Source organism: Spermophilus citellus (assembly GCF_964194105.1).
Source record: "Spermophilus citellus genome assembly, chromosome: X".
NCBI classification, from domain to species: Eukaryota; Metazoa; Chordata; class Mammalia; order Rodentia; family Sciuridae; genus Spermophilus; species Spermophilus citellus.
Window position 1 is genome coordinate 18323349 of NC_138190.1, and position 18320 is coordinate 18341668.

The 18320-nt window shown below is 36.9% G+C and overlaps 1 protein-coding gene across 2 annotated transcripts in view; it reads right to left on the reverse strand.

Moving 5' to 3' along the window:
• Nucleotides 1–8278: 8278 nt before the first annotated feature.
• APOO (apolipoprotein O) overlaps nucleotides 8279–18320 on the reverse strand; it is a 55139-nt gene continuing 45097 nt past the window's right edge. Inside the window, exons 8-9 of one of the 2 annotated variants that reach the window (XM_081277994.1) lie at nucleotides 13689–13754; nucleotides 8279–9572 (exon numbers count right to left, since the gene is read on the reverse strand). In XM_081277994.1, the coding sequence (XP_081134120.1) occupies nucleotides 13719–13754 (36 nt within the window). In that variant the 3' untranslated portion in view covers nucleotides 8279–9572; nucleotides 13689–13718. The remainder of the gene's footprint in view (nucleotides 9573–13688; nucleotides 13755–18320) is intronic. The other variant, XM_081277995.1, reaches the window with a different exon arrangement.

Sequence of the window (18320 nt, forward strand, 5' to 3'; positions counted from 1 at the left end):
CTCTATCATCAACTTCCTAGAAATAGGTTAATGAAATAAGCCACAGAGATAAACAACTGAGCCAGTATCACCCAAACTCCCAGAGTACATTTTGATTAAACTTTGAAGCAATCTTTCATTCTCATTTTAGACACTATATACAATCCTGTATAGGCCAGAAAATGGTGTCAAGGCAGAGTTCAGACAACCAGGGAGCTGCTCAGGCAATGTAGGACACACAGCCTTTGGTTTTTCTGGCTTTTTAAAAAATGTGGTAAAAAACCACTTAAGTTTTTTGCTTTTGGTAGCAGGGGCGCTTAGGGTCTCGCTAAATTGGTGAAGCTGGCTTGAATTTGCAATCCTCCTGCCTTAGCCTCCCAAGTGGCTGGGATTATGGGTGTGTGCCATCATGTCCAGCTTAACATAAATTTTACCATCAACTTTTTTGTGTGCTGGGCATAAAACCCAGGGCTCTGTTCATATTAAGCATGCACTTCTAACCATTTTTAAGGGAATATGTTATTTAAGTATATTCACATCATTGTGCAACAGATCTCTAAAACTTTATCTTGCTGAAGCTCTATGACTAATGAAAAATAATTCTCCTTTGTCCCATTCCCTAACCCCTAGTAAAACATCATTCTACTTTCTGGTTTTGTGAATCTGACTACTTTACCTCACATAAATGGAATTTTGCAGAATTTATGTGACTGGCTGATTTCACTTAGTGTCTTCACAATTTATCCATACTGTAGTATGTGGCATGATTCCCTTTTTTAATATTTATTTTTTAGTTTTAGGTGGATACAATATCTTTATTTTATTTTTATGTGGTGCTGAGGATTGAACCCAGTGCCCCACACATGCTAGGTGAGCACTCTACCACTGAGCCACAAACCCAGCCCTGATTGCCTTTCTTTTTTTTTTTTTTAAGAGAGAGAGAGAGAGAGAGAGAGAGAGAGAGAGAGAGAGAGAGAGAATTTTAATTTTTTTTTTTTTTTTTTTTTTAGTTTTCGGCGGACACAACATCTTTATTTGTATGTGGTGCTGAGGATCGAACCTGGGCCACATGCATGCCAGGCGAGCACGCTACCGCTTGAGCCATATCCCCAGCCCCAAGGATACCCCTTTCTTTTAAAGACTGAATAATACTCAATTGTATGGCCATACCATGTTGTCCATCCATTTATCTGATGATGGACACCTCTTGGCTATCGTGAGTAGTTCTGCTATGAACATGAATCTACAAATATGCAGTCTTTTATTTTTTTTAATTTGGTACTGGGATCTAACCCAGGAGCACTTTACTACTGAGCTACATCCTCAGCCTTTTCTTTTTACTTTTAATTTTTTGAGACAAGGTCCCACTAAGTAACTGAGGCTGCCCTAAAACTTGTGATCCTTCTGTCTCAGCTTCCTGAGCCATTGGGATTATAGTCATGCACCATCGCACCCAGCATATGCTCATAGTCTCATAGTCTTTTTTTTCTTTCATAACTTATTTATTACCATTTTGATGTGCAAATCAGAAACCTGAAATCTTTTCTTCTGCATAAGGGTGTTAATGTTTTATCTAGAATTCCAATGTCAAGTACAGAATTTTACACAGATTAACTTTAAAAGGGGTGTAGGTAAGGGAAATGGTAGGGAAATGTCAGTATCTTAAAGCAATGAGTTGATTCCTTTCCAGACACAATTGACCTTTTGCTCAGTGGATTTCTTTGCCCTGCCTAGCTCAAGCACCTAGGTTCATAAAGGGAAACTATTCACACTGTTTACCCTTTTCCTCCAAGCTTTTTTAAAATTGATTTTTCTTAATATATGACAGCAGAATGCACTACAATTCTTACTACACATATAGAGCACATTTTTCATATCTCTGGTTGTTTATAAAGTATATTCACACCAATTCATGTCTTCATACATGTTTTGGATAATGATGTCCATCACATTCCACCATCGTTAATTACCCCATGCGCCCTCCCTTCCTCTCCCATCCTTCTGCCCTATCTAAAGTTTATCTATTCCTCCCATGCTCCTACTCCCTACCCCACTATGAATCAGCCTCCTTATATTAGAGAAGACATTCAGCATTTGTTTTTTGGGGATTGGCTAACTTCACTTAGCATTATCTTCTCTAACTCCATCCATTTATCTTCAAATGCCATGATTTTATTCTCTTGTATTGCTGCGTAATATTCCATTGTGTATATATGCCACATTTTCTTTATCCATTCATCTACTGAAGGGCATCTAGGTTGGTTCCACAGTTTAACTATTGTGAATTGTGCTGCTATAAACATTGATGTGGCTGTGTCCCTATAGTATGATGATTTTAAGTCCTTTGGGTAAGACCAAGGAGAGGGATAGCTGGGTCAAATGGTGGTTCCATTCCCAGATTTCCAAGGAATCTCCATACTGCTTTCCATATTCGATGCACCAATTTGCAGTCCCACCAGCTCATAGTCTTTTTTAAGAAAATATTTTTTAGGGCTGGGGATGTGGCTCAAGCGGTAGCGCACTCGCCTGGCGTGCATGCGACCCGGGTTCGATCCTCAGCACCACATACCAACAAAGATGTTGTGTCCGCCGAGAACTAAGAAATAAATATTAAAAATTCTCTCTCTCTCTCTCTCTCTCTCTCTCTCTCTCTCTCTCTCTCTCCCCCTTTAAAAAAAAAGAAAATATTTTTTAGTTGTTGATAGACCTTTATTTTATTTATATATATGTGGTGCTGAGAATCTAACCCCGTACCTCAAACATGCCAGGCAAGTGCACTACCACTGAGCCCCAGCCCCTGTACATAGTCTTTTAAAAATATATTAAGATATAATTCATATACCATATAATTCACACATATAAATTAAGTGTAAAACGTAATATTTTTCAGTGCAGAGTTGTGCAACCATCACCCCCAAAAGAAATCCCACTGGAAGTCACTCCCCATGGTCAGTTCATGTGTCAACTTGACTGCAGTTCCCAGGTGTTCAAACACTAATCTAGGTGCTATCGTGAAGATTGCCTTGTAGGTTTGATTAAAGTCCATGATCATTTGACTTCAGTTAAGTGGGCCTGATTCAATCAGAGAAAAAGGTCATTAAGAGCAGAACTGAGGTTTTCCTGAAGAAGAAATTCTGCCTGTGGACTATAGCTTCAGCCTAAGAATTCACTTGCCTCTTCTGACTATTTCAGACTCACTTAGCCAGCCCCACAATTGCCTAAGCCAAGTCCTTGCAATAAACTTCTCGGTATGTATCTCCTACTTGATCAGTTTCTTTGGCTGAACTCCCATTGATAAGCTCCCACCCCTAGAGTCCTAAGCAACTATTAATCTGCTTTTTGCCCCTATGGATTTGCCCATTCTAGACATTTAAAATACATGGGATCATACAACATGTGCTCTTTTGTGACTGGCTTTCACTTAGCATGTTTTTAAGTGTCACCAATGTAGCATGTATCAATACTTGGTTCCTTTTATGGCTGGATAATATTGCATTGTATGGAAATGTTTTGTCTATCAATGCACCAGATGATAGACCTTTAATTATTTCCACTATTTGGCTATCATGAATAATACTGTTATGGACATTTATATATAAGTTTTTGTGTAAACATAGGTTTCATTTCTCAGTATATACCTAGGACTGGCTCTGCTGAGTCACATAGCTCTATGCTTAACATTTTGAGGAACTTCCAGACCATTTACTCCACATTATCGTCAACAGTTGGGTATTTCATTGTGGTTTTCATGCCTATTTTCCTGATGACTAATACTAATGATGGTAAATATGTTTTCATGTGTTTGTCACTTATGTAAATTCTTTTGAAAAATGTTTAAATCCTTTGTCCAGTTTCAACTATTCAATATATATATATATATATATATATATATATATATATATATATATTACTGTTGAGTTGTAAAAGTTCTTTATATATTCTGGATACAAGTCTCTTATCAGATATATGACTTGCAAATATTTATTTTCACATAGTCTATGGGTTGACTTTTTTCTTCATGGTTAGTTTGTTGTGCTTTTGGTATTGTATCTAAGAAACCATTGCCCAACCCAAGGTCCAAATTTACCTTTACCAAGATTTACTCCTATGTTGTCTTCTGATAGTCTTATTAGCTCTGTCATTTAGGTATATGATCCCACACAGACTTCTACAAGTCTTACCTATTGGTAGTGCTTCCCCAGGGAAATACCATGGCACTATCAAAAAAAGAAACGAACTATTGTGTTTAAAACAAAATGTACAATGTGTACTCTTCAGCATTCTGATCTCAGTTGAGAACAATATTTGAAATGAGCCAGGGCTCTCTGTAGGATAAATAAATGCTTTCATAAAGATGTCACTTTTGAATGGAGTGCAATCTATGACCTATTTACTTATGAACCAGCCCAAACAGCTTGCTGCCATAGAATGAGGGAAGAAAGACTTTACTGTGAGAATCGGGGGGGGGGGGGGGGACCGACCCCAAAACAACAACAAAACACCCTAATCACTAATTTGGTCTAAACAAGGGAGCTTAGAGTTCCCTGTGGCTTTCATAAACTATTTACTTTTTGCTCAAGGAAGATGACTAAAAACTCTTTTAATGTCTTGTGACCTGAAAATATTTAATGTAAATATAATAGTCCTATTATAGGTGAAAACCACTGCACCTAGCTTTTTTTCTATCTTTGCCTTTTACCTTTTCTTCCGTCTGTCTTTTACAATGCCATCAATAGGGCAGCATTGAAGGGGGAGATTTACAAGGTTTTCTTTTCCTTTTTCCTTCTTTCTTAAGATTCTGGGGATGGAATCAAGAGCCTCATATTTGCTAGGCAAGCACTCTACCACTGAGCTACTCCACCAGTCCTATAAGGACTTTGATTAAGGTTATTTCACAGTTTGAGATAGGCAGGGAGAAGAGTCACTCCCTTGGCTATTCTTTTGTCTTTCAGAGTTCAGGAATAAAGCACTACACTTGATTAAGAAAATAAAAGCCCCTAAATATGAGACATAGGTGATTTATTCAGTATGTCAAGGGAACAAAATGTGAAGTGAAATGCTTGCTTATAAAAACAAACTTTTCTTTCATCCAGAAATTTCCTTGGCCATAATTTCATAAACATAAATAAGCCTGAACTTCAGTCACATCTGGAGTTTGACCTGATTGTACCTTTACTCCTGTGTGCTGGCTAATTACTGATCTGAAACAGGAATAAAAGGATATTAGACAGGAGGTTTACAGAGTGAAAACCAATACCTTAACCAAGTTTCTTTCAACCCACGGTGAACAAAACCATTATTTCAAATGTTTGCCTTTAATGAAAATTAAGCTTGAAAGTGAATTTAGTTCCACAAATATAATGCTGATCCCCTCAAAATTGTTTTTGCATTAGACTTGGTGAACTAAAAAGTGATAACTTTCATACTCATGGTTTATTAGTCAGTTTATACAATAGGAATGAATATTGCTGGCCACAAAGAAAAGTGTTCAAATTGAACAACAGCAGGGGAGGTAGAGAGGGAAGATGGGAGGGGAGGGGAGGGGAGGGGGGATAGTAGGGGATAGGAAAGGTAGCAGAATACAACAGTCACTAATATGGCATTATGTAAAAATGTGAATATGTAACAGATGTGATTCTGCAATCTGTATTTGGGGTGAAAATGGGAGTTCAAAACACAATTTGAGTCAAATGTATGAAAGATGATATATCATGAGCTATGTAATGCTTTAAATAATCAATAAAAAAGATATGTAATGGGGCATAAAGAATCTTGCCTGTGATATGAATGATATTAAAATCTGATTGTAAAAGTAAAAAAAAAATATTTAGCTTTTCTCAAACGATAAGTGCAAGGTACATTCATTAAACATGACAATGACAATAAAAGTCCCATCTATTTTCTCAGAAGTCAAGGATTCTGAATTATAGTTCCACACTCATAAAAATCAGTAATACTCACTACATGGCCTAATTTTAACTTTCATTGACTTCCTGTTTGACCTCTAGTAAGTCCTATTTTTAACACACGTATATGCAAAACACATTTCACCTATGCTTTGGATTTTCTTTGGGGTATTTACATAATTGATTTATTCATTAGGGTTAGGTGCTCTGCATTATGTGGGCCACTACTGGGCTGGGATCCAGCATTGCACTTGGGACAAAAACTGCTGACCCACAGGCCTAGACACCTCTACCCTACACTCTGGGTGGTACTGTCAGTCAGCTCAACTGGCTCTGGGTTCTGCTATGTACTACTGCTTAGCTTTTGTCTCAAGGTGTGATAAAGGTGGTAAAATTGGTGAAGGCATTCTTTAGTATTCCTAATCCTTTCTTTCCTCTGGTTGAAGCAGAGGAAAATCTTGATGGTTTTTGTTTGTTTGGTATCAGGTATTGATCCCAGGGGCGCTTAACCACTGAGCTACATTCCCAGCCATTTTTATCTTTTATTTTGAAACACAATCTCACCAAGTTGCTTAGGGCCTTGCTAAATTGCTAAAGCTGGCTTTGAACTTGCAATCCTCCTGACTCGGCCTCCCAAGCCTCTGGGATTGTAGGCATGCACCGCTGCCCCTGAACTAATCTTGATTTTTTACAAAGCACTCTTTCTTGGGAATCTGTCATCACAGAACAAACCAAGCCATATTTATCTCTTCAGGGGAGAGATACATTCCCTCCAGAGTCCCTGAAGTTCTTCAAATAGAACTACAGAACTATGTTGATTATGTTGCAGATAAAGTAGATGGAGAGTCATGGTTTTTATTATAAGGAGATATGATCATAAAAGATGGAATAAGAAGTATAACAGTAGATAGAAGTATCTTGGGACAGAAAAAGAATAACAAGAATAAAGCTGGCGGCTGGGACTGTAGCTCAGCCAGTGGTAGAGTGCTTGCCTAGCATGTGGGGGTCACTGGGTTCGATCCTCAGCATCATGTAAAAATAATATAAAGGTTATTGTGTCCAACTACAACTGAAACAAATTAAAAAAATGCTTAAAAAAAGAATAAAACTGGGCATGATGACCCATGCATGTAGTCCCAGCAACTTAGGAGGCCAGCCTCAGGAATATAGTGATATCCTGGCTAAAAATAAAAAATAAAAAGGGATGGGCATGGTGGCACATTCCTGTAATCCCAGAAGCTCAGACAGCTGAAGAAGGATTGCAACTTAAAAGCTGGCCTAGACAACTTAGTGAGGCCCTGTCTCTAAATAAAAATTTTAAAAAGGGCTGGGGATGTGGCTCAGTTGTTGTGCCCCTGGGTTCAATCCCTGGCACCAAAAAATTAAAAAAAAAAAATAAAAAATAAAAAATGAAAAGGGCTGGAGATGTAGCTCAGTGTAAAGCACACCTTGACCCATTCCCTAGCACCCCAAACAAATAAAGTACAAATGTACCGAATTCAGGAATAAGGCAAGAGAGAAGAGAGAGAAAATGGCACTTTGAAAGTATAAAGAATTGGAGAAACACTTTAGGGACTAAAGTACTTATTTTTTTGGTGCATTATATGGGCCACTACTCAGGCCATTGAACTCAGGGCCTTGTGCATGCTGTCTATGCTCCCCCACCAAGCTACATCCTTAGCCTCCAAATATGCATTTGTTTTTTGTTTTGGTACTGGGGATTGAACCCAGGGGTACTTAACCATTGAACCATATCCCCAGCCCTTTTTGTATATTTTATTTAGAGACAGGGTCTCACTAAATTGCTTAGGGCCTTGCTAAGTTGTTGAGGCTGGCTTTGAACTCACAATCCTTCTGCCTTAGCCTCCCAAGCCACTAGGATTACAGGCATGCACCACCATTCCCAACCCCAAATATGCATATTTTATATTCCCTATAGTTCAATATACATAGGAGGCATGGAAAGTATTAAATTTAAAAAGAAAGCTGCACTTGAATACAAACAACCAGGAAAAGATCTTTGGGCCACCATCCATAAATCAAAAATAGTTCAAAGGGTAACTAAGCTATCTGTGTTGGTAGGTAATTCCTCTGCTGTACTAAACACAGATCAAACAATAGTAGAGCTTGGTGATACCTAACCCCACCACCAAATGGAGGAGTTAAGAGGTTTCAAAGAAACATTTCAATAGTGACTGAAGGATTAGCAATGAGAAGTAATACTGTACATTAAGGAGGCACTCAAATACCTATTGATTAATTATCTCCAGAGCATGCTGAGGTATAGGCCATTTCTTCTTAATATTCTATAGATCAAGCAACCTCAATGAAGAAACTCATGGAATTTCCACTTTGCAGAGCGACAGAACCCCAAGACAAATGGAGAAAGCATATTTATAATTTAGGCACAGCTTTAATATATTTGTATGATTTGTCCAGTAACACAAAAAAATAAGATTTCTGGGTGACTAGGATTATCCCATGTACAACTTTGCTTTAGCTCATTGAATTCAGTAACAATACCAGCTGTGTTCCTGCCATTTTGGTTCTATTAAAAGTATTTAATACTAATACATGCATTTCTATTTGTGCATGGCTATCTTCCCAACCGTTATCGATTCTGGAAGATCAACAATTAGGAATTATACTGAAGACAAGCATCAAAGGCTTACAGTTTCCAAAACAGTCTAAAATTTGGAAATTTAAAATTCTCTCATATTGCCCTTGCCATCCTTCCTGGCTAGTTGACAATTCAAAAAAAGAGACTCCTGCTGATCCTTGCCCTGGGAACAGAGAAATCCATCTGTGGTGCATTCAAGGGCCACAAAGTGGGAGGACACAAGCTATACAAAGAGCTGATACACATAGCCACATCCCCATTCATCCACTGGCAGAGCACATATACTGCTTCATTATGAATCTCACTTCCATTCAAGATCTGGAAGATCTGTATAAACTGGGAGATGACAGTCCCAACAAGAGTTACTATTACAGTTTTCTTCTGTTATGTCTTCTAATTAGTACAGGCAAACTGTGTTACTTATTGTTCCTTGTGTTGGTTTTTTTCTTCTTCCACATTTTTTATTGGTATTTTGTAGTTGTATATATTGATGGGATCTGTTGTTACATATTCATACATCCATACAATATAACAATATAATTTGGCCAATATCACTCCCCAGCATTTCCTTGTGTTGATTTTTAAAGCATCATCTCTTACCTAGAGCCCCTCTCCTCTGCCCTCCTTTGGGTTTGGGGAATCAAACTCTGCAGACTGCTATCTGCTACTGTCCAAAGTAGAGTTAATGTCTTTAGCAAACAGCATGCATACATACAGAAACATGCACCACGCACACTAACTATGCATATATGTGAATACAAGATATGCTTAAACTATCAATGATATCGGTAAAGAAAGCAGGACACCTTTTTTTTTAATTTGGATTTTAATTATGTACATAAATAGTGACATGAGAATGAAGAGTTCTAAGGCTTGTACATTATCTCCAGGTAAAAGGATTTCAGCTTAGTCCACTTGTAGTATGGCATTACCCAAGATAATGAAAAGGCCTACTATAGATTTTCCTGAAGAAGAAGGCCAGTTTACTATATTCAATACTGACTTCTCTGCCATTTTTCTGTAGAAATACTGATTTACTGTCTGGAGTTTCCATTGTTTACCTACAACTAAAAGAAAAAAAAAAAAAGAAAAACATAAGCAAACTGTGCCAGAAAAAAATGACTCTAAAATTTAATATTTTGAAAATCTTTAGATTTAAATAGAGAAACCACATAAAATATTATGTTATTATTACATGACCTTAAGGATCACGAGCCAGAGAAAACTGTAATTATTCTCATTTCACAAATGAACACTCAGATTCTCAACTGGCTGTGTCTCTATGCATAATTAAACAGATAAATGGATGAATATGAAGTAAAGGCCTAAATGGCACAGCACACACCATACCTCTCTCTCCCTCTAAAGATCAAACAACTACATTTCCATGCATCTGCTGGAGGAGAGAATATTATCCTCAGATATATACCTCTCCTCATATCACCTCATCATTGTCTTTCAGAATAACATGTGATTTCAAAGACATGTCAAAGCCAAACAGTCTTCTCCAGATTGCTTTTTTCCTTATATGTAATGAATACAAAGAAGTAACTGGAGATTTAGAAATATTTTATTGTTTTTGAAATGCTGGGGATTGAACCACACACATGCTAGGCAAGCACTCTACCACTGCACTACATCCTCAAAACCAATATTTTAGAGGCCAGTGAATATTCACTTGATCATTTAATACAAACCCCCCAAATTGTAAGTTAAACATATAGACCACTAACATCTTTTCTATGTCAATTTATTAATCTGTTTTTGGCTTCTCTAAGAATTTGATACATTTACTACATTGTTAAACTCTAAAAACTGGAAACAACCTATATTAACAAGGATTAAGCAGACCACAATAGTAATCCAGACTAGGAAATCATTAAATAAATAAAAAGGGAATGAGGCCAGGTACAGTGCCACACACCTGTAATCCCAGCCATTCAGGAGGCTGAGGCAGGAGGATTGCAAGTTCAAAGCCAGCCTCGGCAACTTAGAGAGACCCCGTCTCAAAATTAAAAAAAAAAAAAAAAAAAGGGAGGGAAGATATTAAATTTTTTAAAAAGTGGGCTCAGTGATATGCATTCAAACCCCATTACCAAAAAGAAAAATAAAAACAAAAAAGAAAAAAAGAAGGAATGAGATGGATCTATAACTACTGACAATAAACTATGTACATAACATATTAAGTAAAAAAAAAAAGTAGGGTCATTCATTCATTCAACATAGCTAAACATACTACCATCTATGAAGTATTCTTACCAAAAAATGGAACCTAATATGGTTAAATCTTTGGATCTAATTATCTATTTATGGGAAATAGAAGAAAAGAACCAAGGGGCTGGGGCTGGGGCTCAGTGGTAGAGTCGTGTCTAACATGTGTGAGGCACTGGGTTCGATTCTCAGCACCACATATAAATAAATAAAATAAAGGTCCATTGATAACTAAACAATAAAGAAAAGAAAAGAGCCAAGAAACAATGGAGTGACAGTAAATGGATGTATTCAATCACAGCCAGAACATGGTAAATTCTAAAGGACAAATAAACCAAGTTTTCAATGAAAAAAATGGTAAAGGATTAATGAGGCAGAGAGAACCATCACAATTTAAAAGTTATACTCCACGTATGTAGAATATGTCAAAATGCACCCTACTGTCATGTATATCTAAAAAGAATTAAAAAAGAAAGTTAATGGGTAATATCAGTACCAACTAAAAAAGAGACTTAAGTCAAGCACAAGGGGCAGACCTTTTTTGAATCCTGGTTCAAACAAACTACAAAAATGTTATTAATGAGTCAGGTGCAGGGCATATGCCTGTAATCCCAGTGATCTGGGAAGCTAAAGAAGGAAGACAGCAAGTTTGAGGCTAGCCTCAGCAACTCAGCAAGACCATGTCACAAAATAAAATATAAAAAAGGGCTGGGGATGTAGCTCAGTGGTAGAGTACCCCTAGGTTCAAAATTCCCACTACCAAAACAAAAATTTATTAATGAGACAATCATGGAAATTTGTACACTGATTGGGTATTAGATGGTACTCAGGAATTACTGTTAATTTCTTTACTTGTCATAATACAATTATGATTATGATCTCATTTTGTCAAAAAAACAAAAGCATGCATGTATGCATATATATGTATTTATATAAACACACGTGCGCACACACATACACATATATTATATATAAACTAAAAAGTACAAAATGATACTAAAATTATGAACCAAAATTACCTCTTGGAAAGGAATAAAGATAAGAAAAGCTTTGAAAATATTTATGTGGGACTGGGGATGCAGCTCAGTGGTACAGCATTTGCCTAGCAAGTGTAAACTGTGGGTTTGATCCCAAAGGAAAAAAAAATCTGATTAGATTATAAAAGAAAACACATACTATTTGCAGAAAATTTTTAAAATACAGAAAGTTACAAAAAAACCCAAAAAACTTAAAATTCATCCCACTACCTGAAACATACATGCTTTAATTTCCTGCTATATATAAATTGAAAGAGGAACTGGATTTGTTTTCTATGACCCAAAGCAGGATTAGTACCATTGCATAGGAGTCAGAGGAGACTTCACTTAGTAAAAGAAATAGCTTCCTAAACATTAGAACTGTCCAAAGACAGCTGTGCTGTCTGGTGTTTCCTATCAGTAGAGGTGTAAAAGGGAGAACACACAGGGTTATAAGGAATTCTGCTTGAGGCTTAGGTTGGGTCAGTACTCCCTCAAATTTTAAGTTTATATGACTTTCTAGCTCTCTACAAATATGGAAATAGCTTGAAGGAAAAAAAAACTAAAATTCATCATTCTCATGCATTTTTAAACAGTAACCATAATTTTCAATAAATATAATACAAAAGTTTAAGAAATTTTCTGATTATATGGGCTGGAGATATAGCTCAGTGGTAGAGGCCTGGGGATCAAACCCCAGAACCACACATGTGTGCACATGTGCACGCACACATACACACAAAAAAATTTTCTCATTATAAAAGGAAATTCATATTCATTGCAGAAAATATTAAAAATACAGAAAAGCTGTAAAGAATATAAAAATAATCCTACTACCTGAAAGATGCACACTTAAATTTTTATGTATCATGGTCTAACAATGTAACATATTACCATTTTCTTTTCTCCACTGAATAATAATTGTATATATACTCCCATGCAAACACATATATTTTTGAAACAGAATAATATTCCTCTTTATGAATATACCATAATTAAACTATTTTATAGGTTGTTTACAAATTCAATATAATCAAACTATCAGGATATCATAAGAGATATTGTAAAAATTTTTAATATATATACAAAGTAATATTAATATAAATAGTGTTTTTGTACTTAGCAGGTGATTGATAAGTAAATATTGATTTAAAAAATGAAAATAAGGACTTAAGATAAAAAAAATCACACTTATTTTCTGCCTTCATCTGATAAACCTTAAGTTTATCTAGCCTCAGATTATTTAATCTTCAAAGAAAATGATTATGCCTAATAATAAAGAAAGAATAAAGAACTTCCTATGTCGCTTAATATTGCTACATAATCTTGAGCTTCCCTACAATAGTAATGTACTTAATAAATGTTTACTGAATTAGTATTAGATGAATCCAAGTATGCTTATTATAAGAAAGGGTTGTTTGAAAAAATAAACTAAAAAAAAATATGGGCATTTTTTGATTGTTTGAAATGGATTTGTAGTTGGGCACTGTGGCACATGCCTACAATTTCAGAGGATTGCAAGTTCAAGGCTGTCTCAGCAACTTAGCCAGACTCTTGTCTCAAAATAAAAACTAAAAAAGGATTGGGAATCTACCTCAGTGGTAAAGCATCCCTGGGTTCAATTCCAAGCGGAAGGAAGGAAGGAAGGAAGGAAGGAAGGAAGGAAGGGAGGGAGGGAAGGAGGGAGGGAGGCAATAGATTCATAGATAAATCCCAACTCTGTGGTTCTAGATTGTCCTAAAACAAACAAACAAACAAACAAAAAACCCAGGTGCTCCTCAGGAACAAATGAAGTTAAGTCATGGCACCTAAGCTCAGAAATTAAAGATGAAAAAAATAAGCCCTATGTTTTCCACATAAGGTGAAAACTGCTATAATATATTAAATTAATTAAAAAGAAATCATTTCAGCTGGCCTGAACAATGCCAAAAATAACCAGAAATTTCTTGTTTTTACCTGATTAAAATGGGCAGAACATGGAGTTTTCTACTTATTTCCAGGTGAATTCTTCACATTTCCTGGCTTGTAAAACAAAAGTGAAAGCTTTAATGCAGTTTGAAAAGTAATAGAGAAACTCCTCAAAGTGTTTTCAGTATTTGGCTGAATACAAACATTAAGTGTCATTATTTTCTTGAGGGGTATCAAGCCATTTTTTTTGAAGGGCTCGAGGAAATCAAAGAAGGCTGAGGAGGACAATGAGATTCCAAATTCTCAGCCGGACTTGCAGTCACTGATCATTAAATATCATAATGCAAAGTGACCCATTTCTCAGTAAACTGAAGGATTACTAGGGCTCCCTGAGGGCCCTGCTGTAGAAAGTAACTTCGGCACAGAGAGCAGTAAATAAAGCTCCATTAATCTCCATTATGCAGATTCAGCCAAACAGTTGATTCTATAAAAAAATCAAATCAATTGTGAAAAGATTTTGTATTTCCTGAAAGATTTAGATTTACTACTTCATGCCACTGTCATTGCTGGAGAGGGCTTTATACCTGTGGGAGGGCTTCCTGTAGGTACTCCTTCCCTGCATTAGCCACCATAGGGGCCAATTCACCAAACACACTTAAACTGAAAGGTTTAAAAGTGGACCACACCCAGTCTGCCTGGCCACCACCCAGGAACACATAACTAGGTCATATCATCCATGAGAAGTGGTGGAGGAAAGTTTCTAGTGGGAAAAGTTAATATGCTAAATGTTTAAGGCCTTAATTTCTTTCCTATATGTTTTTAAAACTTTAATTCTGAAATCTTGTGAATAAAACCTACTTGACAATAGTGGAGCTTCCACGAGCTGGCAGTCTGAAAATCTCTAGGCTGCTGCTAGGCATGCAATGGGGCTGTGCCCCTTTGGTCTGGACTTGGCACAGTTCTCCTGGGGTCCCTCTTTCGGCAGTATTCATGGTGAAGCTGGGGTGGGGGTGCATAAGAAAGCAGGAACACCCAACTGACCCTGTAATTTCAGGGTATAGTTTCTAAGCAACTTTGTGGCTTCCTGGAGTGATTGAGAACTGGTCTATAAGTATTGCTTTATATCCACTGCTGCAGCATGATTAACAGTGTCCCCTTTCAATCTCAATAGTATCCTACTTTGGATGATAAATTATATGATCACCTTATCTACACACCATATTCAATCGATGATGGAATTCTGGGGAACAAGGCCATATGCACTGCTTGATGGTTCAACATATAATACTCAGATTTACTTAATGCTCTGAACAGAGCTCTACAGGACCCAGCACCTCTCTGCTTTCTTGTCCTCTTCCTCTCTTCCTTCTCCAAAGCCACTCCCAACCCTAGCCCCTACGTGTGCACACACATGGACACACACGCGAACACACACGCGTACACACACACCACACCACAGCCCAAGGCCTTTTTGCCATTGTTCAAACTTGCCAACCTCCTTCCTGGACATGACTTTTGTACAATGTATCCCTTGGATACATTGGAGTGGTCAATCTCAATTTTTGCCTGGATAAATGCAATTTGTCCTTTGGGTCAAGGATTTCTTCATGCCCTGCCTTTCAACTGAGACCCTTTTATTCACTTTCATAGCAACCATGTCCTTCTTGATTTGTAAAATTACTTCCTTCATGTTTGAATCCTCCATTAATCTATAAACTTCATGAGGACATACTATCCCTGGGGGCCTCATAGCATAGAGTATTAAAATCTTTGGTGAATAAACAAATGGAGCAGGGTAGAACCTGCAGATCTGATGAATATTTTAAAAGTCTGGGTGTGTGATTCATGAAGAACAAGACATAAAAAGAGGCTTATGAAGGTGAGGAAGAGAACCATGGCTAACAACTGGGTCTGCCATGAAAACAACGTGATTCTATATTCAGTTAAATATATTTAGGTCTCAATTAACATAATGCTTGCCAATACGTCTAATGATATTCTTTGATATTCTACTATCTATTCCCAGTATCTCAATCTCCAAAAATAATATGCTAAATTTAAAGTGTTTTAATCTTTTAGACAATAAGAAAATAAGCACACAGAACATTCTTCTGATTAAGGAAAACAACTCTGCTGCTAGGAAAATTTTCTTGTTTGGTTAATATATTACTTATAGAACAATAAAACATGAGAGTCAAATATCTACTAAAAAAGGATTGGGCCCATCCACCTACCCTATTACAAATCAGACCTCTCCTGGCAGAGACTGCCAATGACCTCACAGAAAATAACATTCTGACTTCAAACGGCAGTTTGTGATTTAGCACAAGCCACAAATCTTTGGTTTTTTTTTTTCATTTTCAGACAGAAATTGTTTTAAAATATTTTATAATTCATTTTCCATATAATTTTAATACATACCTGGTTTTGGTTTTTAAAATTATTTTTTGGTTGTAGTTGGACACAATACCTTTATTTTATTTATTTTTATGTGGTGCTGGGGATTGAACCCAGGGCCTCACATGTGCCAGGCAAGTACTCTATTACTGAGCCACAACCCCAGCCCCTCTGGTTTTGGTTTTTAAATTTATCTTCTTACTACATCCATGAACATGAATAACAATTTCTGTTAACAAAACTGAACCTTTTTTTAAAAAAATCAAAATATTGATTTCTAATTAGTATACACTGCCATATGAAGAGGGTTTGCAAGGCAAATCTTTGAGACATAGCAGCCTACTGAAATATTTTAGTCCCTCATCCACCAGTTGAGTTATTTTCAATCAATAACAATTCCTCTGAAATGCAGTTTCTTCACTCATAGAATGGGGATATTAATAGACTCTGCCTGAGCAAAAAGCACTGTACCCAGGTCAAGTATCTACCACATAGCTACTCTGTGTGGTGGATCGCTTTTTTAAAAATGAAAAACCAAAAAGTAATGATAAATGACCTGTTAAACAAAATTCTAGTTCACTGGAATGTGGTAAGCAGAACAATACTTCTGCAAGATGTCTGTGTCCTCTAATTCTAGAACCTGAGACCACACTACCTTACATGACAAAGGGAAATTGAAGCTGCTTTAGAATTAAGGTTGCTAGTCAGTTGCCCTTAAAAATGGGGAGATTATCTTGAATCCTCTGGGTGGGCCCACTCAAATCTTAAGAGTTGGTAGGGTCTAACAAAGGAGGCACAAAAAGGAGTCAGAGAGAAGGGGCTTGAAAAGGACTTGGTCTGCTGTTGCTAGCCTCAAAAATGGAAGAAGGCTGTGAGGCAATGCTTCTAGAAGCTGGGAGAGCCTCGGCTGCCAGCCTGCAAAACAGACCTTGGTTTTATAGCTGCAAGGAACTGAATTCTGTCAACAACATAAATGAGCAGGAAATTCTCCTCTAGGGCCTCCAGAAAGGAATGCGACCCTGCTGACACCTTGATTTAGTATTGGACTTCTGACCTACAGAGCTGAAGTGATAAATTTGTATTACATTCAGGCTGAAAATTTATAGCCATTTATTCCGAAGCAATAGGAAACAAAAACAATTATATAAGGCTTCTTGACTGAGGTGTATAAGCCATATGATTCCAGTTTCTCCCAACAGACTATCTTCTCGGACAGATGCAAAATTGTGCAGTGTATATAAGTGGTGATTAATGGATATCAAGTGCTAAAGTCCATTCATTTTATATGCTCCTCATCTGGATAAACTCCTTTAATCCTCAAAACAGCACAGGAGACACTATCCCTATTTCTCAGAGGGCTAAAGTAATTTCCCAAGGTTTCAAGGCTAGGATGAGGTAGAGGCCTAGAGGGAGTCTGGTACTTTTGCTCAAGTCCACCCTCTTAGCCACCAGGCCATGTTACATTCTGCCAGCTAATCTTCTCGGGTACCAAAAGCATATACTTTACTCAAGAGATGATTACCCTCCGCCCCCCACATTTTCTAGCTTTTTATTTTACTAAGGATATTTTTTAAAAATATATAAAAATCATGGCCTAGTACTTTTATTTATTAGAATTTAGATTTATAAGAAAGGTACAAATTCAGAACAAATTTGGCTTTATGGAGAACCTACCATTTGTCCTTACTTTTAAAAAAAATTTTATAGTGGTAAGAACATTTAACATGAGATCTACCCTCTTAACAGATTTTTTTTTCTTTTGCAGTGCTAGAGATTGAACCCAGGGCCTCATGCATGCTGGGCAAGCACTCTACTACTGAGCTACATCCCCAGCCCTTAATATACTTTTAAATGTATGATACAGGATTGTCCTCTAAAAGCACAGTGTTGTATAGCAATCTCTAGAACTTATTCATCTTGTTTGACTGAAACATTGTACCCATTTATTAGCAACTCCCCATTTCTCCCTCCCCCAGGCCCTGGTAAATATCATTCTATTATCTGTTTCTATGAGCTTACAATTTTAGATACCTCACAATAGTGGAATCATGCAGTATTTGTCCTCCTATGTCTGGTTTATTTCAAATACAAATATTTTAAGATCACATAACTTACTTTTAGCTAAACTGTCCAGTGTGTTGAGAGAACTGAGGAATTTGGAATAGAGGAAGAGAAAGCAGGGCATGTTTACTCAGGGTGGTGGTTGTTGCTTCCCTTTCATTTTCCTGCTGAGCTAGCAAAGGACTGAATAAAACTATTAAAAGCTCAGCTTTAGAAATTCTG